This window comes from Marmota monax, unplaced genomic scaffold, assembly GCF_021218885.2.
Source record: "Marmota monax isolate L192 unplaced genomic scaffold, Marmota_monax_Labrador192_F-V1.1 WCK01_AAM20220418_F8-fsc00034, whole genome shotgun sequence".
NCBI classification, from domain to species: Eukaryota; Metazoa; Chordata; class Mammalia; order Rodentia; family Sciuridae; genus Marmota; species Marmota monax.
Genome location: NW_026693934.1, coordinates 5,562,877 through 5,590,239, shown reverse-complemented (window position 1 = coordinate 5,590,239; position 27,363 = coordinate 5,562,877). Strand labels below are relative to the sequence as shown.

The 27,363-nt window shown below is 36.1% G+C and overlaps 1 protein-coding gene across 1 annotated transcript in view; it reads left to right on the top strand.

The window, feature by feature from the left end:
• Hnmt (histamine N-methyltransferase) overlaps positions 1-25,528 on the top strand; it is a 43,634-nt gene extending 18,106 nt beyond the window's left edge. The window contains exons 3-6 of the mRNA XM_046463765.2: positions 9,358-9,465; positions 10,512-10,642; positions 13,037-13,130; positions 20,799-25,528. Coding sequence (XP_046319721.1) covers positions 9,358-9,465; positions 10,512-10,642; positions 13,037-13,130; positions 20,799-21,154 — 689 coding nt within the window. The 3' untranslated portion in view covers positions 21,155-25,528. The remainder of the gene's footprint in view (positions 1-9,357; positions 9,466-10,511; positions 10,643-13,036; positions 13,131-20,798) is intronic.
• The last annotated feature ends 1,835 nt before the right edge of the window (positions 25,529-27,363 follow it).

Below are 27,363 nucleotides of genomic sequence, written 5' to 3'. Positions count from 1 at the left end.
GGTTTATAGAGCACCTTCAAGAAAAAAACAATAAATTTCTGGGGAGATGACTAGACAAAAGAAAGCAGTTTTAGTAGCTAAGGGCAGGAAATATATGGGAAGGTGAATATATATGGACAGACTAAGAATAAGGTTTGTTTATAGATTCCTCCAGTACTGTCTCTGGGCTGAGAAGAATCTAGAACTATATTCAACAAAAGAGAATTTGTATCCTGCCTTTAGGTATAAAAACAAGGATAGGGAGATTTTTTTCTTTCTTGTGCTGCTACTTAATTGCCTTTAGCTCAAAAATAATTTTTATGTCAAAAGGCATATGTTGGGGTGCATGGTTCCTTCAATATATTACTAATTTTCATGCTTCTCTTCTACTGAGTATTACATTCTGAACACTGACATACATTGCTAGGTGTGCATCTAATCTATAGATTCTGGCTGTTACAGAACACTTGAGTGTTGTGTGTATACCTTATTCTATCCAATTTTTTTTCTGGTTTGCTTCCAACCTCATTTTATCACAAATGGCACTGTAGCAAAAATCATGGTACAATATCTCTCCATCGACCTGTGAGAATTTCTTTGGATTTTATGATTGTATTTTATCCCAAATTCAGAGCATGTGAGTCATGGGTTGTGCATATATTTAATTGGAATCAATATTGTCAAATTAGTCCCCATAAAGGCCACAATAGTCTATATTCTTACCAGTCTCCATGAATTTTTCTCTATCTGAATATTCCTGACAGCACTCTCCAGCTTTCTGAATTTTTCACAAGTTCAATAAGCATGAAGTGATATTGCATTGCCATTTCAATTTTCGTCTTTCTGATTATTAATGAGTTGTTACAATTGTCAATGTGCTTATTAACTTTTAAAAATTATCTTTATCTAATCAACACTTTAGGCATTTCATATTAGATCCTTAGCAGATGAATGGCTGAAGGAAAGACATTGTAGGATGCAAAAATCCCAAATTAGTCTCTGGTTCTCATTAAGTAATTTATGTACTTTTATTATTTCAAGATCTGAATGATAACTTTTGTAAATATTTTTTTGAGCAAATTAAGTATATAACTAGTTACTCTGATTTTTTGGTCAAAGATTGTTTATTAGTTTGACATAGAATAATTAAATGAAACCAATATACAAAAATGAATTTTAAAAAATGTTGCCCTATGGCATAAGGGAGCGAATGAATGTACATTATATTTTCACATTTCATGGATGAAGAAATGAGGTCAGAAGAGGTTTAAATACCTTTTAAATTATGCAGAAATCTTCAAATCTGGGTATGCACTAGAGGCAGACCCAAGGAGCCAAATAACTGAGAATTAGGAACTTACAAAACCACCGTAACACCATCCCTGGATTGCCTTGGGATCTCTGACAGCAGACATGTTTGTCCATCAATAAAGCAAGCATATTTTTAGGCAATCAAAGTTCCATTTTGTTGCCTCTTTTACTAGTGCATTAACCAAGAACAGAAAGATGACTCCTATTCAGAGGACCAGTCCTTTGGAATCACCAGATGAAGATCATACATGATTTAAGGGATGGTCACATCTTCCATATATTAACATTTATGATAATGTAGCCATGTCTTATAAAATTTTTGTGTTTTTATAAAATCAAATATCCATTCAATATATGAGAAAACAGAATACATTATAAAGGATCTCTTATTTAAAGATATTTAATTAGAAACAGTAATAAGGATTTTGCTAAAGTTGAAAGATAATTATTATAGAGAGGTTAAATAATGATTTTAGACTTAATGCCAAATTGTAGCTCTGTGAGTTGCTCCACATTTGGTTATAGATGCCTTAGGATAGTCATTTGCATATAAAATTATAACCATAATCAATTCAGACATGTACCTATTTTATTGCAGAGTTGTTTATTTAGTGGGATGATAAGAAGGTATAATAAGGCTCTCCAGAGAAACAGAACATAGATAGACATCTTCTTTATGTGTGTGTGTATATATATATATATATATATATATATATATATATATATATGTGAAATTTGTTCACTTGTTTATGGAGGCTGAGCTATCCCAATGTCTATGGTCTGTAGGCTAAAGACCCAGGGGAAGTGGTAGTGTAAGTTCCTGTCTAAAAGCTGGCATCCAGGAGACCCAAAGGAACCTATAATTCCATTGAGTCTAAGGACCAGAAAGGGCCAGTGTCCCAGATCAGGGTATTCTATTTTAATCTTCAATTGATTGGATGAAACACATCCTCCTTAGAGAGGTAATCTGCTTTACTTAATCTATAGATTGAAATGTTAATGTTTTCTCATCCAGAAACACCCTCAGAGACACATTTAGAATATTGTCCAACCAAATATATGGGCACCTCATGGCTCAATAGAGTCAATACATGAAATTAACCATCCAGAGGATTTTTGAATTGGGAGATAAACACTTTAACATAATTAATTCAACTGAAGTTTTGTGGAAACAATTTTAAATTATAGATAAGAAACAAAAAGGGATTAAAAGTAACCTAAAATTTCACCATCCTGAGATAACCACTGATTATAATTCAGTTCATGTCTTTCTGAGCACTGTGTATTGAAACAAAGTGCTCTATAACTTATTGATTTATGCTGACATATGTTTGGATTTGCCTAACTGCTCAAATTCCACACATTGATCAATGGACAAAATCAGTTGTTAAATCATCATAGCATGCTCAGACTCCAAATTCATTAATTTGCTTTGCTATTCACAAAAGGAAGAAAAGGCGGGGGAGGATAATACACAGGAATAGAGCTGTTTAATCATTGCTATCTATTCTTTTGTCACAGGAAATTTTGCAGATTTTTTAAAGTGTGAAGTATTTAATGGCATTTCTCATTTTTTTGGTTTTGTTTTGTTGTTTGTTTTTGGTATTGGGGATTGCACACAGGGGTGATTTACTCCTAAGCTCTACCCCCAGCCCTTTTTATTTTTTATTTTGAGACGAGGTATGGCTAAATTGCTTGGGGTCTTTGTAAGTTGCTGAGACTGGCCTTGAACTTGCAATCTCTTGCCTTAGCCTCCCTAGTCACTGGGATTACAGGTGTGTGCTACTGGCTTAATGACATTTCTTAAGAAGGCTTTAGCTAATCCAAACAACTGTTGGTGTTTATGTATCTTTTTTTTGGGGGGGGGTACTAGAGATTGAACTCAGGTCCACTAGATCACTGAACCACATCCTCAGCTCTATTTTGTATTTTACTTAGAGACAGGGTCTCACTCAGTTGCTTAACACCTTGCTTTTTCTGAGGCTGGTTTTGTACTCAGGATCCTCCTGCCTCAGCCTCCCAACTGCTGGGATTACAGGTGTGTGCCACCGCACCCAAATATGTATCTTAAGATTGTGATGTCCAAATAAGTAGCTTACAGTTGTCATAGTTAGGTTCAAATAGTGCCTAATGAGAGTTCACATGTGAAAGGAGACTAACTTTATACTGAGCATGTATCGTCGCACTTCCCTTAGAACAGACTCCTGGCTTCTCCATGTTTTTCATGTATTCCTGAAGATGCTGAGAATTTATGGATTAATTTGATGGATTTGGGCCTAGTTTGGTTTCTGCCATCTCTTTGACACATGAGTTTGGCTTGTGTGCTCACTAAAAGCATTTATAATAAGGGTACTTAATACCGAACATAGGAACACATTTATAACATTTTGGCACAGAGGGATTCAGCTGAACAAGAACAAATGTTCTCCCTTCCTTCCTCCCCCCTTTCCCTCCCTCCCTCTCTCCCTTCCTTCCTTCTTTACTTTCTTTCTTTCTCTTTTACTCCTGGATCATGGTACCATAGGGTCTGATAACCCCTGGTATGCTTTTCAGTGATTGATGATTAAACCAGCTCAGCTGTTATAGGTACCTTGATTCTTTTTAACAAACTTATTGGAGTCAAGCCTTTGTTAGTGAATTAAATGAGTGAAGAAAAGCAATACTTTAGATCAAGAAAGACAAGTATGTGTTATCTGTGTTTCCTGGAAGCAGCCTCAGTGGGAAAACCCACCAGAACAGTCAGTCATGTATGGCAGAGTTCAAGACCTATGAATGTTAGCTCGATGAAGTAAGGGAGCGAGGAATAGTATTCCAGGCAGAGGAAAAAACATGGGCAAAAGAAAAAATATGGAAGAACATGGTCTATGGGGATGGGCTGGGAGAATGCAAGTGATAGAGGGTTCCTGAAGACAAAAGTTTCAAAACGTGAAATTGTGAGATGAGAATAAGGAAGCTGGCAGGGTGACTTATGTTTAGTCAAGATGCTTGACCCTAACCCAACTGATCAAATTTTAAGCAGGTAAGTGATGTGCTCATTTAGCATAGAGTTTTAAATGGTTGTCATGGTGATAGCTTTGCAGGAGACAAGACCAGAGAGAGATAGGCTGACCTTTTAAGATATTATTACAGTATTATTAGAGTTGGAATATTTGGGCTTGAATAAGAACATTGCTATTAGTGACACAAAAGGGAAAGCAAAGAATTATTTAGTAGGAAAACTATCTGATGGCCAGGGAAGGAGGACAAAGAAAGAATGAAGCTTACATGACGAAACAGCATAGGTGAAAATTTCAAGAAAATATTTGTAACTAAATACTAAATTATTAGTCAAGAGTAATACAATAGAAAGTCTCAACTATCTTTCTGACTGACTTTATTGTGGAGGAAGTTCATATATATCTAAGTTTGTTTTAAAAACTATTTTTGGAGAAATTTTGAATTCACAGTGTTCTAATCAGCTTTTTCACTGCTGTGACTGAAAGGCACAACCAGGACAACTGTAGGGGAGGAAAAGTTTATCCGGGACTTATGGTTTCAGAGGTCTCAGTCCGTAGGCAGCTGACTCCATTCCTCGGGGCTAAAGGTGAGGCAGAACAATATGGCAGAGGAAGGCAGTTCATGCGATGATCAGGAAGCAGAGAGAGAGAGAGAGAGAGAGAGAGAGAGAGATTCTACTCTCCAGTTACAAAATATATACCCCAAAGGTACTCCCCACGGGATCCACCTCCTCCAATCATACCCTACCCACCTGCAGTTACCACTCAGTTAATCCTACTAGGAGAATAATTCACTGATTGGGTAAAGCTCCCATAACCCAATCATTTCTCCTTTAAACCTTGAATCGTCTCACACTTGAGCTTTTGGAGGATGCCTCACATCCAAACCATAACACATAGCAAAATTGGGAGGATGGTACAAAGATTACCCTGGTTTCCTTCCCTACATGTATAGCCTCCCTGTTATCAATATTCCCTAACAAATCTGTATCTTTATTAAAATTCATCAACCTTAATCATAATATCCCAAATTCATCTTTATATTCAGTTTCACTTTTGATGTTGCTGTGGTTTGAGTGTCTTCATTCCTCCCAAACTCATGTTGAAACTGAATTCCCAATGCAGCAGCATTAAGAGATAAGGCCTTTAGGAGGTTATCAGGCCTGAGGGCTCCGTCTTTGAGAATGGGATTAGTGAACTTATCAAAGTGTCATCAGCTAGCCCTTTTACTACATGAGGATACCTAAATGATGCCATCTATGAAGAAATATCCAACCTAAAATCCTTTTTTTTTTTTACTTTTTAAAAATTTGATTTATTGATATTCTGTTTGATGTAAATACTCATCATACTTTTTTTCTTCTTTTTATTTTTTTTTAATTTTTTAAGCAGTCATTTTTTATTAGAATTTTGAAGAAAAAAATATTAGATGGCACTAGTAAAGCAGAATCAGGCAGCAGTTATTAAACTGAATGCTGTTTGATAGAGCTGCAGAGAGTAGGTAAAAGGAATTAAAATTATCATAAATTTTTAAAATATGTGTGTCTTATTTGCTCATTTGTTTTATTATACTGGTCAGTTTAAGACATAGTTCCTTTTAAAAATTTTGTTTACAAAATAAAATGTGAAGAAGAATGTTTTGTTGAAAGGAAAAAAATTGAGTCTACAAAACAAAACTAGATGGGTCACTAGGACAATAGGCATAGAATGGAGCTATCTTTTGCAAGCAGGCAGTATGGTTGGTCACAGTGTAAATCAGCTTTCCATTGCGGTGACAGAATACCTGAGATACACAATTTAGAAGGGGAAAATGTTTATTTTGGCTCATGGTTTCAGTCCATGTTCACTTGGATTAGTTGCGTTTAGGCCGGTGGCAAGGCAGTACGTTGTGGCAGAAGCAGGTGACAAAGGAAAGCTTCTCACTTCATGGTAGCCAGGAAGCAGAGAAAGAGGTCTGGATTTCAATATACCCATAAGGGCATCCCCCAGTGACCTACTCCCTCCAACTAGAATCCACCCCAAAGCTTCCACCACCTCTTTTTTAAAATATTTTTTTTTAGTTGTAGATGGACATAATATCTTTATTTATTTTTATGTGATGCTGAGGATCAAACCCAGTGCCTCATGCATGTAGGGCAAGTGCAATATGACTGAGCTACAACCCCAGCCTTCGCCCACCTCTTAACAGTGCCATCAGTTGAGGACCAAGACTTCAACAACATGACCTGTGGGAAGATATGTAAGATCTAAACCATAGTAGTCACCCTACCTGTAAAGTCAGGAATAGGTTCCATGTGCTTACTCCTGAAGAAACAGCTTCATTACCTCCTCTTGTTATTTGTTCATTTTTGCTAGGGATGTAACACACATGGTTTTGCACTCTAGCGTTTGCTACCCAAACTCATGGTTTGCTTATCTCAGTTGCTGTTCTCGAATTGCATCTCCTATTAGTGTCCATGGAAGAGGGACTGCTGGCTCTGAACCTGTCTGAGGCTGTGCTGGATGTGATCTGCCACTGGAGCAGATCTGAAAAGTCTGGATCCATCTTTGGAGGAGGAGATCTTATCAAGTCCCAGGGGGAGAAATGATGACATTTCAGTGATTTCTTTTAAAATGTTGACTTTGAAATCTTCATAACTGATTTATGAAAAGTTGAAGATAGTGGATTGGATGACAGAAGCAGGAATAGGACTTTCATGTTTCAGTCCTTTGGGGCAAGCTGGGACCTATTTCCAATTAGCCTATAGCTTTTTTTTTTTTTTTAATTAACCATTTGCCTTATTTTTTTCCCCTTCAAAAACAGTTGCTGTAGAGAAGAATAAAATACTTTTTGTGTACTTTTAGTATTCAGCATGTTCCTGTCTCTTAGTATGAAATAGAAGACCAAATGCTACAGATTTTAACAGATGTGCTTAAAACATTAGATATATCAGTATCCTCTGAGTGAAGTTGACAAAATTATGCTATGTGCATGTATGAATATATCACAATGAATTTCAATTTTATATTTAAATATAATGCACCTATTAAAAAGTAAATACATAAATATAAGGAAGACCAATAAAGTAGAGGAAAAGAACAGGGGTAGGGAAGAGGGGAGGAAACGAGGATTGTGAATAAACTATGTTATATGCATTTATGAATATGTCAAAATGAACCCCACTATTATATATAAGTACAATGCACTAAATAATAAATATATTATTAAAAATATTCAAATCACTTTATCTGATTTTAATAATTTGTAGTTTGCAATCAGGAGCACATGAGAGGTTCTAAGTAAAGCATCTAGTACAATGTTTGGCAAATAAGTGGCCAATAAATTGTAGCTATAATTGTTAGGTAAGGAATAAGAAATTTTATGTAGTAGTCCCAACTTTGGAGAAAAATAAGTTTTTCATCCCCCACTTCAGCTTCTTTCTCACTCCCCTGCCTTCCTGTACATATGCACCATCTCTGGAACCCAAATCCATTGGCATTTCTTTGGACTACCATTATGACATTGACTATCCTGTTTTCCTAGCCTAGCATCTTCTGTTCCGGGTTTATCTTTCTCATTTACTTTATTCCAGATCTCCCAGTCTTATGATCTGTTTTTCTGCCTGCAATGTCTAACCTTGAAAAGGTTTTGTTAATGTCATTTATGCCAAAACGTTAAAGTCTAACATAATTTTCATATGCTAATCTTGCCAAGAGGTATTTCCATTTTAATGAAGGTCAACATCATAACCTAATCGAATAAAAGTGCAAAACTTAATTTGGAGGCATTAGTAATAGGGAGAGAAGGAATGGTTTTAAAGACAGGGACTCAATGGCAACAATAAAAATAATTAATAGCTAACATTTATTCAGTGCCAACTCTATTTTGCACTGTATTCTATCTGCATTAACACATTTAACCCTCACGGCTAATAAATTACGTGTTCTTATTTTTTATATTTTTCTGATGAGGAAAATGAAGCTAAGAGAGGTAAAGCAAATTGACAAGATCATATACACCCAGTACATGGAGAACACCTGTTTGAAATGCAAGTCCATCTGCCTTACCACCTTTTCCTATGCCATCACTTATAGACCGAGTTTCCATCAGGATGGGGATCCTCCTGCTCTTGCATTTGCTATAGCCTAGTGCAGTTGCTGGCACAGGGTAAACTGTCAATTAGTAGTTGATGAATGAATTAATGGAAGAATATCCATTCTTTCCAAAATCTCCTCTCCACTTACCTCTTGGATTTCCTCTTGCTTAGAAGCCCGCCTCACCCAGTATTCTAAGTATTCATAGGTACTCTTCTACCTCCTGACTTTGTGCCTTTGTCATCCTGTCTGCTCTGCCTACAATCCTTCACTTCCCATAAGTCTCTGGGCCACCTCCCTCACCTGGAGAGAGACAGAGCTGGAGAGTGGTCTCTTTTCAAGAAGCTCTGCTTATTCTAACTTCTCTTATATCCTTTCCCTCATGATTTCCTCTCCTCATCCCACCCTAGCCCAATACAGCCAGGATTGTTGCCATATCTGTCTTTTCCACTAGGCAGTGATACTTTAGAAGGCAGATGTCTGACATATTTTGTATCCTTTATTTGTACCTAACATATGTTTTTATCTTTTTTTAATCTTTTTTTTTTCATTCTTCTAGCCTAGACAAGTTTATTCATTCTAAGCTATTTTTCCTTATCTTAATGTCTCTGATTATGGTCAGTTGATAAAATCTTAAAATTATATCTAACGGTGTTTTTTTTCCAGACTTGGTAAAACAAAAATAGGGATTGTCATCTTCTGCAATCAATGACATCTTTGATTTAATAAAATGCAGTGATGGATATTAAATAAAGATTATATGTGTGAATGAATGAATGGCTGAATGACATTCATGTTCCCCCTCAAATTACATTATGAGTCCTACTGAAAACCTAGCGTTTCTGCCTTACAGGTATTGTGGCAGTGGAACAGTTTTGCATTATTCTTTCTGCTAGTCTTTTCTTGTAAAAGTAAGGCAGATAATAAATCAGCTCAAATTGTTCTTAATCACTTCTTTTTGTAATGGTGTAATCTGTTCTGTATATTTATCTTCTAGGTGAAATTGATCTTCAAATTCTCTCCAAAGTTCAGGTTCAATACCCAGGAGTGCATATCAACAATGAAGTTGTTGAACCGAGTGCAGAACAAATCACCAAATACAAAGGTACCTGTAGCCTTTGGTGCTATATGCCAAATCTTATCCACAAAGGCTTATCATCTCATATTTTTTTGCCTTGAATGATTAATAATACAGTGACTGTGGTATGCTCTTTGTAAGCTTCTTTGGAGAAGAACCTAATTAATTCTTAAAGGCATGAATGAACGCCTCAGCCTGTGAACAGTGAATAATTAGACTCTTATTGACTCTCTATCCATTCCCATGTCGTCATCAACTATTAGTTTTAATTTTTATTCTTAGGGTCAGAGTCATTCATTGATTCAGAATATGACAGAATTCCTGCCCTTAAATAGCTTATCTTTAATGGGTTACAACAAGAATTGGCTTTTTTTTTTTTTTTTTCTGAAAAGGGCCAAGTAGTAAATGTTTAAGACTCAGAAGGCCACTAGTCTCTGTCACAGCTAATTGACTTTGATGTTTTGGCACAAAGCTCGCCATAGACAGTATTTAAACTGAATATTAGTGTGTTTCAATAAAACTTCATTTATAAATGCTGACATTTGAATTTCATATTCACAAATTATGAAATATTGTCCTTCTTTTGATTTTTCTAGTCATTTAATAATAATAAAATAATTAATAATAATGTAATAGCATGAAACATGAATGACAGGAAATAGAACAATATATGTTTTTAGTTTATAGTTCATGCAAAATAGGTGGTAGACCAGATATAGTCCTGGGCCTTGGTTTCCTGCTCCTGATTTCACAGTCATATTACCTGTTTCATATCAACTTTACATTAATAAAATTTACTAGTGGATTCCCCATTAATACTAAGATAATGTAACCTATATCTAACCAGGTTCTCATAATTATTTCTTATTGACTCTTCCTTTTGCCTCTAATTTTATTTAATCCTGGGAAAAAATCAGAATGAGCCCCAAGGTTTCCCAGACCTGCATAAAAAAGAAAAATGTGTTTTATATCTGTTATGTATATAACATTGATTGCATTAAAATTCTAAATGGAAATTGGTTCCACATTTGCAATTAAAATTGATGGTGTGCCACCTCTTCTCTGTATTTTAGAGCTTGTAGCCAAGACATCAAACCTCGAGAACATAAAGTTTGCTTGGCATAAAGAGACATCATCTGAATATCAAAATAGAATAATGGAGAAAAAAGAGCTTCAAAAGTGGGACTTTATTCATATGATTCAGGTAAGAAATATTTATTATAATAATACTATCAGAAGGGAGATTTTTCAGAAATATTCATCAAGCATGTGTAAAATTTTAATGTTTTTTTAAATGAAAATTTTGTGATTTCTCATTTTACAAGGGAGTATTATCTGTCCAAATACAAGTATTGATAAAATTCTCCTTAACATCCCATAAGGCCAATTTTCTTTATTCCATAGTCATCACTATATCTATATATCTATATCTATCTATCTATCTATCTATCTATCTATCTAGATATAGTTTTCTGCAGTGAGAAACCCACACAGATTCATATACAGTAGAACGAATACATAATAGAGTGAATATATGTCCTGGCTAGTTTTCCAGTGACCCAAATGGTCTGGAATGTACATTTTTTCTAAATCCTTTTTTGCTTTAGCCTTTAATAAACAGCCTGTATACTGTGTATAAAGCAAAAGGGGCAAGTTTTATGATTCCTCAGATCAATAAAGTCTTACTGATATCAGCCAGTCATTCAGCAGGACTTTATTTCTACGTCTAGCACCAAGAGCCTAATGAGTGATAACTCTTGAATAGAGGACCAGATGAATAGATGAATTTCCAGCCTTCAAGGATATTTCTGGATAGCATGAGCAATGTCTAGGCTTTGAGAGTTGGCTACTACCAGCAGATGTGCATATTTCAGATCTACCACTTGGTGAATAACAAAACACTTTTTCTGTTCTATAGACCACAACTATAGTTAGACCAAAGAAATAAACTCATGAAGAAACCAAAAGAAGAAACGACCCCAAGGTTGACATATTTAGGCAATCCTATACCTCTGTTCCCTTGGTTGATAAAACCTTTTCTGCATGAGGGGGCACTTAATGTTGTTAAGCAAGCCTTGGGTGTTTGTCTATTATACTTGCTTTCCCCCCTGCTCACATAACTATTTCATAACTCCCTTCTTTCCTTATTCTCCTGCAACCTCCCCCTACCATTCATCTCCAGCTGATGACCTCACTTCTTATTGTGTGAAAACCATATAAATTATCAGATGAAAACTCATCTCTCACCCTCTTAACTTGCAAACACAGCTGCATTTGTAACCATCATCTCCTGTCTTCTTGCAGAAGCCTCCTCTTATCAAAAGCCAGTTCTTCCACTAATGCTCTGATTCCCATTATTTTCCCTGTTCTAAAATACTGTGACTTTAGGCATCAGCTTCTTTGTCGTCCCCCACCCCCAGACTTCCATGTTTGTCCTTTCTTCCTCACAGCATCTCTCTTTCCTTTATCTACTCAACATTTTCTGAGCTCTATCTCTTCACTGCTACTTCAGTCCTGACCCTCTCCCGATATTCACAGTCAGCCCACAGGTCTCCCTGTGTCTTAGATAAATTCAGGATGTCTGCTATGGCCCTGTCTCTTTTTCATCCAGGTCATGTCATAGGTATTTAGCCATCTTGTGGATCAGCCGTGTTGGTGCCTGTCTGCGCTCCCTGTGGTGGGCAATGTGGAGTGACCTGGCACTCAACACGGCTGCTGAGGCAGTATGGGCCATAAGCAGCTTCATTCTACTTCATTCATTCACGTGAGAGAGTCTACAGCTTAAGTTGTTTTCCCTTGGTGCAATGAATTCTGTTATGAACACACTATATGGAATATTGAATTCTTGTCTGAGAGAGAGGAAGGTGAGATATAAGAAGTGTCTGTGGGGTGGTTAGCCACTTGGGCATGAAAATCATTAGGGAAATTTTCCCACTCCCAATGAATAATATCACACTCTGTGTGTTGGCTAGAAAGTTCTGCACTTACTAAAAGAGGGTGGGCTGACCCCTAACACTCTATGATTAAGCATGTAGCTTCCTGCTTTTTTCAGGTCAATGTCCTAGACATCAGAATTTGTCACATTTTTCTGTGATTTTCTTTCTTTTTTTTTTTTTTAAAAAAAAAAAAAGCATTTGTGAGCACATGGAGAAGCTAGTACAAAGGACTTAATTTTAAAGCAACGTTCCATGAAATGGGGTCTGATTTTATGGTGCCAGCACCATTTTCTCCCAGAAGACTGCAGTTCACAAAATATAGAATAGGCAGAGGATCGATGTCCCCATGTGGAATGGAATCAAAGTGTCTCCAGCTATAAATGTCTGTGTTATAGAAGCCAGAAGTAAAATTTAAACCTATTTGGCTTTAATTGAACAAATGCCATAGTTTTCCATTTTCCCAAATATTTTCTCATGCTGTTGTCCTATCTCTCCATATAACATCTTTAATCTTTAAATGTCTTAAGAGTTTTATTGGATAAAAATTCACTGAACTTGAAAATCAAACCTTCTAGTCCAAGCAACAAAGACTCCAACACAGAGCAATGTCTCATTTCTCTCTTTTTTTTTTCTTTTTCCATTTCTCTTTCCCTCCTATCTAGATGCTGTATTATGTAGAAGATATTCCAGCTACCCTGAAATTCTTCCATAGTCTCTTAGCTAACAATGCTAAGATTCTCATTATTCTTGTATCAGGTACGTTATTTTTGTTCAGCCTGAATTTTAAAATGGCAATAGTGCATGTATGGATTCATGTGTTTGAGGAGATCTAGTATATTTTGTCATTGTTATAGAATTCTTGCCTTAGTTTCTGACTCCAATCAATTATTTTTTATACTATTAAGGAAGTCTTTTGCTACATTCTTAGTTTAGGGGGTGTAAAGGAATTAAATATATATTTACTTCTTTTTCTTGGGTAAAAGTCTTTGTCTTCTTTTATGAATTCTTTATACAACAGAGGACAGTCAAGTGATAGTTTTTAAAAATATTTTATTAGTTATTGATGGACTTTTATTTATTTGTTTACATGTGGTGCTGAGAATCGAACCCAGTGCCTCAACATGTGAGGCAAGCACTCTACCACTGAGCCACAACCCCAGCCCCAAGTGATAGGAATTTTTAAGTGAGCCTAAGAGTAGTGAATATTTATACTTACTTTGTGTCACTTGCGTATCCCTTTGCTTCTGGATATTAATTAATAACTAAAGGTTAAAATATTTAAGATGCTATCATATTTGATTAATTTCCATTTGTAAACCATTAGCAACACTGCTCATTGTAGCTTTTATCAAACACCTATAAAAAATGGCCCACAGGTTTGTTTTGGGATGATGTATTTGCCAGAGAAGCTTTTGATCCCATCGTGTGGCTTCCAGAAATACAGAGTGCCATGTAGAGAACATAAGTAAATGTTCTTAGAAAATGAAACGTCAACATTATTGAGGTCATTTATTTATTAGAGTAATCCTTCCATGCAGTCTTTGTGGATTGCCCACCTAGTGATAAATGTCTTGATTCAAAATGCAGAAAGTCCCTGTCATCCTCAAACACACAGCCGACTCCATACTCAATCCCTATGTCATAAAATTAACTTGTTCTTAAATATAATGAATAGTTTTCAAGATTGCAAAAATAGTTGCTGCTTATAATCCAGGGCTTGAACTTATGAGAGTTTGGCAATGAGACTTCCTGTACACAACCTGCTCCCCATGAGAACATTTTGATATACTATTTTTTTTTTTTACCTCTAGTTAGTTAAAAGTATTAATTTTTGTGGGAAAAGTCTGGCTTTCCATTTAAAAGAGATTATGTAAACAGGATCCTTTCTACTAATTTCTCTCTAAATTAGGACACTGGGCTAAAGTACTTTGCACTGCATTTAGGAACATAAAACTAAAGTTAGTTCTCCACATTGTCAAAAGTCTGTTCTTGATGATCTGCATCAGTGGACCTGAAAAAGTCTTGCATACAGAAATAGCAATTCATCCATAAATAATATGGTTTGATTTTAAAATATATTTCATATCGATAGCAAGTTCACTTTCATATTTATATTTGGTTATTCTAAAATATTTTTTAGGAATTAAATATTAGAGTATCAGAGTATATGAGTATATATTTATTAATTTTAAAAAGCCAGGTTTAGAAAGTGACATGAGTTTTCTATGCAACTGAGAACTGACCAAGTAACCTCATAGACACAGTGTTCTGCTGGCCATGTTATGAATGAGTTACTAGAAGCCATGGTTTATTGGCATCAAGAAATGTGAAAACTAGGGCTAGGGATGTAGCTCAGTGTTAAAGTGTTTGCCTAGCATGCACAAAGTCCTGAGTTCGATCCCTAGCACCATAAAGAGAGAGAGAGAGAGAGAGAGAGAGAGAGAGAAATGAAGACACACATAAGAATGATACATGGGGCAAGAAAAGTAAGGCACTTGCTACTTATGTAAACTTGGTCTCTGAGCCTTAGCTAATTCAAGGGCTGTTTCTGGATAATCATACCTACATTGTATCTATCCAAAAATGTACTTCATATGTGCTATGTAAATATGTACTCAGGGATAAAAAAAAAATCAACAGAGGGTAAAGACTCAAAAACAAGTTAGCTCTTTTTGAAAACTATTTATTGAATGATTGGTTGGTTGGATGATTGTGGTGTTTGGGATTAAACCCAGGACCTCAGATATGCCTGAAAAGAATTTTGAAGAAAAAGTTAATCAAGGTAGTTTGGATGGTGGAAATAAATATTTTATTTACTTTCTCAATATGCGGTTCACGGGTTCTTTTTATACTGCTTATAGTATAGGAGACAGATGTCCTAAAGAGAAAAATATTGCTAACAGACGTCACTCCTAAACATAAGAATGCAATAAATAAGAGAAGTCAGACTATGGCACTGGGACTGATTTCCTTTTTCCTTTCCCATGGTCACTTCTTAGAAGAGGGCTTAACTGCTGTGGAAGAAATACCACATCCATATCTTCTTAAAAGAAGAACCACTGAAGAAAAGAGAAAATAGATTTAGATCTTTTATTTTGAATTCTTCACTTCTCTCTCTCCTAATGCTAAAATGTCTCTTATTTTTGCTTTTATCAAAAGTGTTAAAAAAATTAAAGATGTTAAAATGAAAGAAATAAACACCTTCTCAAGATAATTTTCTTTACAGTTCAAGAAAACATTCCATCTGAAAAAGGAATATGTTGAATATATTGATCATGGTCCTCAACTGAGTTTAAGTGGAATGCCTCCAGGTTCCCTAATCCTATAGGGTTGTACGTAATTCTTATAATTACTGAGTAAATGACTGAAGCTTTCATCCTAAGTAATGTGGGTAGTCTCTCCACCCTCCTCATCATTCCTGTACTCATGAGGATTCCTGGGCTCAGGCTTGCATGTGCTGCACCCACCCTTTCTCATCTTGTTCCACCATGTACAGGCATGGACATAGTCATACCTCCTTCATTCTTCTAAGCATTATTCTTTGACACATGAGGGAAGGCAGAGCAGAGGACAGAATTCAGCATTAAGGTTTCACAGCTAGTTTCTTTCTGGTCTTTCTCTTGCTATCTCAGGGCCCACCTCCCTTGGACCTACCTACTCTCATAACTTCTTTTGACCTCTCCATATTCTTTTAGCTTAATGCTGAGATGCCAGCTCCTCACTTCCCTAGTCTAATCCTTTTGTTACATGGCATAGTTTAATTCTCTTTTGCTTTACCTCTATCACCAAGACGAACCCTTGCACCCACCAACCTGCCTTACAACAACACATTTTCTGAGACAAGTTCTGTGGCCCTCTCATTGTCTGGTAACTCTAGTTTCCTTTTAACAGAAATATTTACTTGGTTGTATCCAATATAAATATGGTTCATTGTTTTTAAATAAATCAAGCTTAGTTCTCAACATTGGAAACAAATTTAGCCACAAAAATTTTTCTAACCAGATATTGTTATATCAGTAAACATGTACTGAAATAATCCACATTGTTCTAGTCATTTCATGATAAAGCCTCAAATCCATCTCTGTTAGTCTACTCTATGAATAAAAGACATGTTTAAGAACTCTTTCTAGACTGAGGTGCTCCATCTGTGTCCCTCCTACTCCTCCTATAGGAAGAATTGCCCTAGCCTGTCTTGCTAACCAAATTAATTCTTCAAACTCCATTCTCTATTGACTTGTCAGATTAAAACATTTAATCTGGCTGGAAGTGTAGTGTAAAGTACATATTTAGCATGTGCAAAGCCTTGCATTTAATCCCTGGTACCAATAAATAAATAAAATAATTAAAAGGAAACAAATAGCTCATAAACTTGAATATTGGAATACCTAATCTGAAATGGTTCACACTGCACTCCATTTTTATCAAGATCTTATGATCACCTTCTACATGGAATTTGCTTCAACAAACAACAAAGATGTTTCAGGATGTATTTCATTTGTTTTAGCATAATATTTTCATCCATATCTGCTCTGTAATGAAGAAAGTGGAGTACTCATTGTAGGTAGACTCAGAACAGCTTAGAATTTATTTACTAAATTAAATTCCTAAGAGCACTCATCTAGCCAAGATCTCATCTAGGTAGATAGATCAATGACGTTTCTGGAGAATCATCTTGCTCTAAAGGATCATCTTAAGTAAGCCATGTAGCCTGAGTTCTTATATGCCAAGCAGTCAGATATTAACCTGTTCCCAGGTGGATGAATTCTTTAATTGAATCTACCAAATTACCATTATTTGAGCATTATATAGACACTTATGATTGAAATTTATTAGATGTTAAGGTAATGAAATATGGAGTCATTTGATCATCTAGTTTGGCTAAGATGCGGTATGGGATCAGCATTGTTCAATACATACCTCAGTTCCATGTTTGCTGTATAGCATAGTTACTTGTGGATTTGGTTTGTTCAGTTTTTTGAGCTTGTACTATCAGTCAGTTGTAGGCTTTGAAAGGTACCGAGATAACCATCATATTTCTTTTTTTTTTTTTTAAGAGAGAGAGAGAGAAAATTTTTTTAAATATTTATATTTTAGTTTTCGGTGGACATGACTTCTTTATTTTATTTTTATGTGGTGCTGAGGATCGAACCAGCACCCCGTGCATGCCAGGAGAGCACGCTACCGCTTGAGCCACATCCCCAGCCCCAAACCATCATATTTCTTCTCCTTCTTTTGAGTGGGTGGAGTACTGGGGATTGAACCCAGGGACACTTAACCACTGAGCCATATTTCCAGCTTTTTAAAAAAATTTCTTTTTGTATTTTATTTAGAGACAGGGTCTTAGAGCCTTGCTAAATTGGTCCTCCTGCCTCAGATTCCCAAGCTACTGGGATTACAGGTATGAACACCACACCTGGCTTTCCTCTACCTTTGAAAGACTCCTAATCTAAAGAAGTATTCAGATCTGTAAACACTTTAAGCAATGTGCTATTACATATAGGGAGTTCAGGAGAGTTTCTTGAGAGCAGGGTTTTTGCCTCTTAATTTATTGCCAGATCTTTATTAAACCTTTGCCTGCAGAAGATACTCAAAATGTGTTTGATCTGAACTGAACAGTTGTTTATTTATACCTTGTGATATAAGAACTATAATTAGCTCTGAGTGTCCATCCCCCCAAAAAAAGGACATTTCCTTTTAAACTGCCTATAGGTATGTGGTGGCACATACCTGTAATCTCAGCAACTCAGGAGGCTGAGAAAAAAGGATCACAAATTCGAAGCCAGACTCAGCAACTTAGCAAGTCCATTAGCAACTTAGTGAGACCCTGTCTCAAAATAAAAAATAAAAAGGACTGGGTATGCAGCATGGTGGCAAAAAGCTCCTGGGTTAAATCACTGTTACCAAAAATTAAAATATAAATAACATAAAATATACTATTTGCAGGTGGGTTTTAAAATAAACAGAAATAAAAGGTTCAATCATACACATGCACAGAGCACACAGAGAGAAAGAGAGAGAGAGAGAGAGAGAGAGAGAGAGAGAGAGAGAGAGAGAGAGAAATGCCCAGATAAAAACAATAAAGGGTAAACATATAAAACTAATTGGGAAAAGAAAGAAATTGAAATCAGAATTAAATGACTGCATTTATGGATCAGTTTATTAGAATACATGTTGCTTGAGGGGAAAGACACTTTTCTCTGTTCCTAAGCATTTGTTACACAACTAACCCAGCTCAGTAAATATGCACTTAGTGATAACTAGAATCGGTTCCTGATTATGAAGATGAAAGATTTGATTTGGGGGTAAAAAATAGAAGAAATAAGAACTAAAGATTTGGATTTTGTTTTAAATGAGGAGTATCCCCAACTAAACTGATGCTGGTGGCATGGTTCTGCAGATAATATAGTCAGGTCTCAGTTGAGAGAGCTGCCAAATTGAAGACAGCCTATCTAGTCAAGGGAGATGACATAGAAGGATTTCTCCAAGTTTTCTGTCTTCTCCTAAGGAAGCAGGCAAATTATGGTGTGTTATTTTTAAGACACAGGGAAAAAATAATCTGGTTTATATCATGTTGAAAGCAAAAGTAACACCATATGTTGTGCCCACTGAGAGCCATTATGATAATGCATTAGTCAGAGAGTGTATAATTGCTAAGCTCAGAAGTGGCACTGAGTCACAGCACTGACACCAGCAAATTTTCTGCAATTGGTGTTTGATTCTTTTCTCTCCACCAGGTTTAATAATAATAATAATAATAATGACAGGAGGGCTTCTCTTTTGAGAAGACAGTCTACTATCTTTGGTATGAAATATTTAAAAATACATTTCCATAATCCTTTTTAAATTCAACTACAATTTAATTTTTTTTCTGCCTCATCCAGTCTTACCTTTTTAGAGCAAATCCTGCAAGTATCTCTCTACCTTCTGAAACATTAGTAGAATATCAATTACCTAGAGTATTTATTATTTCCAATTTCCTGTTTTGGATAATCTCTTAGGTTGAATTAACTCTAGGAACGTTAACTTAAACCACATGATTTATCTCTTAGCTTCTATGCTGGGTTAAATTTTCAATTAATACAACAGATATTGCTAAACTGTCTTCTAAAGTTGGGGTGCAAAATTTGTAGCAAACCTAGTTAATGGCAGTCCAAGGCAGTGTCTTATAAATGGTGTATGGACATGAGGCTACCCTTTGGTTTGAGTAAATTATCGTTTATTTACTGTGCTCTTTCCTTCCACTTCATTTTTTTTAAAAAACTCTTGGAGCTCTCTTCTGATCTTCAGACTAACACAAACAACTACCTTCTTTATATCACCTCCTGAATATCCAGTAGGTATCTCAACTTTATAGTTCCCAAACCAGATGGCTGTTAATACATTTAAATCTGTTCTTTCCTCATTCTTCCAATCGCGAATTGATAGCAATTCTGCCTTTCCCCTTGTTTAGGCAAAAATCCCTGGAGTTTCCACTGATTCTTTTCATTTGTTCATACCCTAAATCCAAGCTGCTGCCAAATACCATTGGATTTAGGAGCATAAGATACAAAAAATGTCCAACCATTTCTCTTTAGTAGTTCACTGTTCTGCTTCTTCTCTTATGTGCTTGGAGTCAATTCTCATCTGTATAGCCAGAGTGCCTTATTAAAATGAAAATTAGTCTCTTAATATTGTGTTTTCCAATATGGGAGCCACATTTGGCTATTGAAGTTGAAATTAAAATTGATTAAAATGAAATGAAACCTAAAATTCTATAATTCAGTTCCTCAGTAACAACTAATCACATTTTAAGTGCTGCATAACTACAGGTGGTAAGTGACTACCATAGTGGACAACACAGACATAGAACATTTCCATGAGTCCATAAACTTCTAATTTGTTTCTACAGTGGTTTCCAATATGGCCTCTTGTGATCTGGCACTTCATCTAGACCACCTGCCACTCATCCAACCTCATCTCTTTCTACTCTATCCCTTGGTTACTCAACTCCAATTGAGTGAATTCCTGGTTGGTTCTTAAACAGGTCAAGCATGTGTCTGCTTTACATCCTTTGCTGTTGCTTTTTTCTCTATCTGGAGTAATCTTCCCTCTGATGTCTACATGGCTTGCTATTAGGTCTTTGCTCAAATGTCACCTTATTAAAAAGACTCTCTGTGACCACCGTAGATAAAATGACACTTCTTCAAATTCATTAGCCTCCTCATCCCTTATTCTGATTAAATTTTCACTTAGCACTTATCCTCATCTGACATGTCTACTTATTTATTTAACCCACTCCTTCATCTGTGCTCCTTAAATTGACTTCCACAAAGTATGAGAATTTTATTTTGTTCACTGCTCTTCCCAAACATCTAGTGTACTGGTTGGCAGGAGGTAAATGAAAGAAAGAATAAGTGAACATGTGAATTTTATTCTGTTATCCAGGGACCAGTGGTTGGGACAAGCTGTGGAAAAAGTATGGATCCCGCCTACCCAGAGATGACCTCTGCCAGTATGTCACATCTTCTCACCTTACTCAGATGCTGGACAACCTGGGGATTAAGTATGAGTGTTATGACCTTCTGTCCACCATGGACATTACTGACTGTTTTATTGATGGTAATGAAAATGGAGACCTGCTGTGGGATTTTTTGACAGAAACCTGCAACTTTAACACAACAGCACCACCAGATCTCAAAGCAGAAATTATGAAAGATCTCCAGGAGCCTGAATTTAGTGTTAAGAAAGAGGGGAAAGTCCTTTTTAATAATAGTTTGAGTTTCATTGTGGTCGAGGCGTAACTATCAATCATGGCAGCATATTCAAAAGTTATATTTTGAACAATTATTGATCATTCATTTTCATACTAAAATTACCAGTGCATCTCAGAGTATAGGTAAGAGCATTGCGTATCTGTAATCTCGAAAATTCCAAAACACTCTTGGACTTCAATGCAGAATCCTATGGAATACTCTGGTTTTATCTATCCATGAGAGACCACATGCAGACTGACTAAGCATCACATAGCTGGGAATATGAGACAACTGAGATTCACAGGCCTATTGATAATATGATTCTTTCCATTTGTTGATTGTAATGGAATTTTCTAGCATATTAAGAAAATATATACTATGGATTTTTTAATTAAGAGTAGGCATTTTTAGAACATTACAAATTAGCTCCTTGTCATATGCTATCCTTTCTTCCCATTTTGTTTTCTCTTGTAATTTTATCATGATTTAGTTATGTTTTGCTCGTCTTTTTGATATGTTGTACTTTTGTATTTTATTCAGCCTGATTTAGGGTTTTTCTTTTTTTTTTTTCTTTTCTATTTTCCAGCTGACACACTTTAAAATATTAATATATTTTATCATAATTTTATAGTTTCACTTTTTAAAAAATAAAACAGTAATATGCTTGAAATTTATATGTTTAAGAGTAATATTGCAAATAAGCTATTTCTCCTGAAATAATAGCCACGTAAACAAAATTTATGGAAAAACAAACAATAAAACTCTCAACTTGAAATGCACTGTGATAATTTAGATATGAGGTGTCTCCCCCGAAAGCTCATGTGAGAGAAAATTTAGAGGTGAAATGATTGGGTTATGAGAGTCTTAATCTAATCAGTGCATTAGCTCTCCATTTGAATGGATTAGCTGGGTGGTAACTGTAGGTAGGCAGGGTATGGCTGGAGGAGTCAGAATACTGGAGTTGTGCTAGTGGGGTTTATGCTTTGTCCCTTGTGAGGAGAGCCCTCTCTCCTTTCTTGTTGCCATGTCCTGAGCTGCTTCTTTCACCATACCCTTCTGCCCTGATGTTCTGCCTCACCTCAAGCCCAGAGCTATGGAGTCAGCCACCCATGGACTGAAACCTCTGAAACTGTGAGACCCCCAATAAACTTTTCCTTGTCTACATTGTTCTTGTAAGGTCTCTGTCACAGCAGCAAAAAAGCTGATGAAAACCCATACCTTGTACCATTTACAAAATTTGTATAAAACCTTGAATTTATTTTGATATTTTTTAATCCTTTATATTGCTTTAATACCTCTTCTTAAGGCCAAAATCATCTTGGACAGTAGATTTCAGGGGATTTTTAAAAATTTATTTGATGGTCCCTATTTTATTTTTAATAATAAGTCCTTGTCATTCTTATAAAAGCAATGTATCTTTTAAGGTAAATAATTAAGTAAAAATAATGGATAAATAATATTTTAAAGTGGGTATATACTTAATATTCCCTGCCAAAAGAGAATAAAAGTAAGGTCTTCCTACAAAACTCATAGATTCTCATTCTGACAGTGAAACAGCCTCCAGCCCAGGACGGTATTCAGTCTTTCCTGTTCGAGCATTTCCTCTCAGCTCTGCAGTAGAGTCACTTTAAAAAGACTGGATACCCTTCCTTAATCCCCTAGCTCATTCCCAGGGAGTATGCAGGTACAGAGCCTATTTAAACTAACAAATTACCAAGCTTTGTCGTTCATAATAAGTAAAACTGACTTGTATTGATCTCTTTTCTTGAACAACTTCATCAATGTTTTTTTGAATTATAAATTCCAACAAATAAAACGACAGTTATCTAGTCAGATTTCTGAACATGAACATTGAACCATTAATCATCTTGATATGTACTACTGACAAAGGAAATCAGGGAGGCACACATGAGTGATGGATATGAGGCCAGGATGACCTTGAAAAGCTTCACCAGATGAATAGAAATCAAGACTCTATACAGCAAATGATGGACTTCTGTACAAAGCACATGTGCAAGAAGAAATAAAAACTAGAGCCAACAGAACCTATATGCTATTAAAAGTAGAAAATAATAGAAGTGCAATATAGATTAGCATTTATAAATATGACTATTGTTTCATCCCTATAAGGCCTTTCCTAAGAAACACAGGATAAATACTTACCTGCTTCAGTTTAATGCAGTGAGAATACACAAGTCTTCTTTAACAGGAAAATGCCCATAAGGACATACTACTTAGTGACTGAAAGCCCTCCAGGTTCAAGGGATGGAACTATTGGCTTCTTTCCAGCACTACATGATGTTACAAAGGTTTTGGGTCAGTCACATGTTGACTTTTAAAGTTTTTTTTCTGTGATTCTGAAAGAAGTCTCATAAGCATGAATTTAGAATGTTTTATATACCATGTGTATCTCTGTGTTTGCTATGGTGCCTTCATATGGTAGGTGCTAAGACAAAGGTAGGTGTGGTGGCACATATCTGTAATCCTAGCAACTCGAGAGGCTGAGACAGGAGGCTTGCAAGTTCAAGGCCAGCCTCAGCAACTTAGCAAGGCCCTACCAATTTAGCGAAACCCTGCCTTGAAAAAACAAAAAAAAGTTTTAAAAAAGGGCTGGGGGTGCAGCTAGTGGTAAAGCACCTCTGGGTTCAAGCAGCAGTACCAAAAGGAAAAAATAAAGAAAAGGTGATGGATAAATTCTTCCCTTTTCAAGCATCTATCCTACACCTTATCTGTTGATATTATTATTGTAAGCATAACTCAAAATACTCAAACAAGGGTCTGAGGTCAAGCTTAGTGGTAGAGTGTTTGCATGGTATGTTATGATGTCCTAGGTTCAATCTCCAAGACAGCAAAAGAAAAAAGAAGGAATAGTGTGGACTATTTCTCACACATTTTTTTTATGTTTGTCATTAAACAGTATGGCTAATATCCAGAAAGAAAGTATAATGTGGGACCAATCAGTATTTTAGGGTCTTCATATTTGCTTGCTATAAAAATTGGTGACTTTCTTAATTGACAATTCTGCCATTCTGGGCCCCCAAATTAAGTAATATCCAGGGCACATCCATAAAAAGAGAGGCAAAATTGGAGAGTACTAGATCTTAGGTCTGTGAAACTGACAGAACCAAATGTATATTTAATGTATTTTAAATGTGTATTTTTAAATGTGTATTTAATAAGCATAGTTTGTACATAATATCTTGTCATTTTGAAAACATATTTATATGTGTTTACCTCATGGGAATGTTTATTTCTAGGAAAATATTGCCTTCCTATCAAGTGCTTGTGGACTGAATGGATAAAAATAGTCTTGTTAGATGAAGCTACAGAACCAGACGTCCTTGGGTTCAAATCCTGGTTGTGTTAATCACTCTCCAAATGACCCCAGGCAACATATTTTCTCTGTTTTCACATTTCTTCATACACAAAATGAAGAGAATCATAGTACCTACCTCAGAGGATAGCTGTGGGGATTCCCAAGGTTAAGCTATATAGAAAATATTAACTATCAGTATTATTAGTTACACATAGAAATTTAATATAAAATGCAGAGCAAATAAGAAACTAATATTAAGAAAAGTTGTAAGAGAATGGGGAGTTGGTACATGGAAGAAGCAACCTAATTTCCAACCTTGTGATTCTTAGTCAAAGGCATATGGCCTCTCTCTTTCTGCCAGAGCAAAGCTGGCACTCTCAGAACCATCTGGGTTGGGCCATTCAAGGTCCTCCTTAAGGGATCCGCCTCCCTTTAGCCCTAGTGCTCTATGTGCCTGTGCTCTGCCACATGAAGTGGCCCCATCTCATTCCTGTCTAATCAGACCAAGGAATGGGCAACTGGCCATGGATGACAACTCACAGGTCAGCCAGAAATTGATTAGAGTATTCTCTTTTGAAAAATATGAAATGAATACATTAAATTCTCCTCTTAGAAATTTGGAATCACAAATCAGGAACAGCTGCACATTCATTCACTCATTCACTAAATATACATTCTCCAATATTAGTTGAGTACCTCTTAGATGTGAGTCATTATGTTAAGCAAGAGATATAGTTGTTAAAAATAATAAAAGTTTCTGACATCATTGACTTGATATATAAGAGTGAAAAAGATAAAAATAAATGTATGTCAGAAAGAGACAGGCAATGTTCATAAAATAAAAGTGAATAAAGGAAAAGGAATACTAGAGTGGATAGCACTGAGTGGCTACGGGAGGTCTTACATTAAAAAGGGACATCTGGTGGGGAATGGAAGGACAGCCGAATGAAATAGACATTATTATTGCTGTGGGTATATATGTGACTGCATGACTAATGTAATTCTGCAACCTGTACACTCAGAAAAATGAGAAATTATATCCCATCTGATTCAAATGTATATGTCAAGATCATTGTACTGTCAAATTAAAACAAATTTAAAAAAGAGACATCCGAAGAGTGATTTAAATGCAGCAGTAAGGGAACAAGTCCTGTGAAGTGTTAGGACAAAGTATCTGAAGAAGGAAGTACAAATGTAAAGGCCCTCATATGGGAATAAGCCTGATGTGTCTGGAGAGCAGTAGTGACATTTGTGACTTCCTATAGTAGCTGACCTCTAAAGTCATAAGACAGTTTCAGCCCAGAGTGGCCACTGTGGGCCCATGCAGGAAGACCCATTAGGAAGCCACAGTTTGAACAAGAATGGACCAGTCTTGTGTAAAGAATGAGAGATGCCAGGAGTATAAGATGGCATGACTTTTGAAATGCAGATGAGCTTTGGTTGTTTCAAGAATGCTCCTCACCATTCTACTTCCTGTCTATGTCTCTCCTGAAAACAGACAACCTTTTCCTGGCAGGATCTATGTGGGTGTCTACCTTGTGCCCTTCAAATTCCCTAGTTAGAGCAAATATAAGATCTCATGAGATTTTTACTCAATGAATTAGGAAGATCAGTTGTTAATTATCCTACTTTTCAAATGAGGAAATTTGAGATACAAGCTAAATAACGGCCTAGCTCTCAAAGCAGGTTGGTTAACAGGAAGTAAGCTAGACTCTAGGCTTTCTGACTCCCCACTGTGCATCAGGATTTGGACAAATTAAGTTTATGATCTTCTTTCATCTTAGAGGTAGAGTAAGACTTCATAGAAATAAATCACCTTTGCCGCCAAATGTCCATTTGTAAACTGAAAGGGTCTGATTATAGAAGGGACAAAGCAGCAATTGGAGGATCAGAGTAGTATGAAGAAAAATCATCTCCTTGAATGGTGAAATAGCACTCTTTCTGAACACCACACTTTACTAATAAGTTTGTGTTAAGCCAGCAGCAAATACCTGGGCTCTCCCATTCATTCACTTTGACTTATATTTGCCTATATTTCTCTGACTCTATTTCTACCTGTTCCCAGGCATCACCAATTTCATGTTTAAATTATCTGTCACACATATTCTAGCTCCCCTATGATTCATACACTGTGTAATACACATCCATAGTACACGATCAACTAATGCAAGGTAGTTAAAGCTACGGATCATGTAATCCATTTCTCAGTGTGATATACACCATGAAAAGCTAACTGCAATAAAAGGTGGGGGGGTTGATTTACGAGGCTCCTTGGACATCAAGAGTCACAATTTCCAAACGTGCCAAAAATTCATTAGAGCTCTGTGTCAGATTGCTGTAATCTCTGTGGCAATGGATTAATAAATATAGTGATGCGCTGTTCTGGAGGCTGAAATGACACATTGTGGATGTTCTGTATAAGCAGTGTCTTCCTACGATCATATTCTTCTCTTGAAGAATTATCTGTGTTTCCTGATTCGTCTTAATGATACTTGAAGGACTTTGCAAACAACCTGCCTAGGGTAGAAAATGTTGAAATAAATCATGGGGGCCATCAACTGCAGTCCAGGGTTGGTGAGTTCTCCAAAGACATTCGATACAGAAGACGCACAGATATGTCAGTACCTCTATTTATGTCCTACAGCTAACTAATTTCATGCTAATTTCATTTCTATACCATGATTCCCTTTTCTCCACGTGTTGATGTATGGGTTTCATGAGTTAATTCTCTAGTTTTCAATGCAGGCAGACTGGACATAAATCCCAGGGTTTTGTGGAAGAGGCAGTTGTTCCATGCTACTTATTATCGGCACAAGCACCTTGCAGCTGTAGCTTATTTATCAAGATATTGCTGTTCTTCTGCACATTTTCAAGAGACTTCATCTACCCTACTGTAGCTTTAATGGGAGGTGGCTTGCTATTTTTGTGGTTGTTTATTATT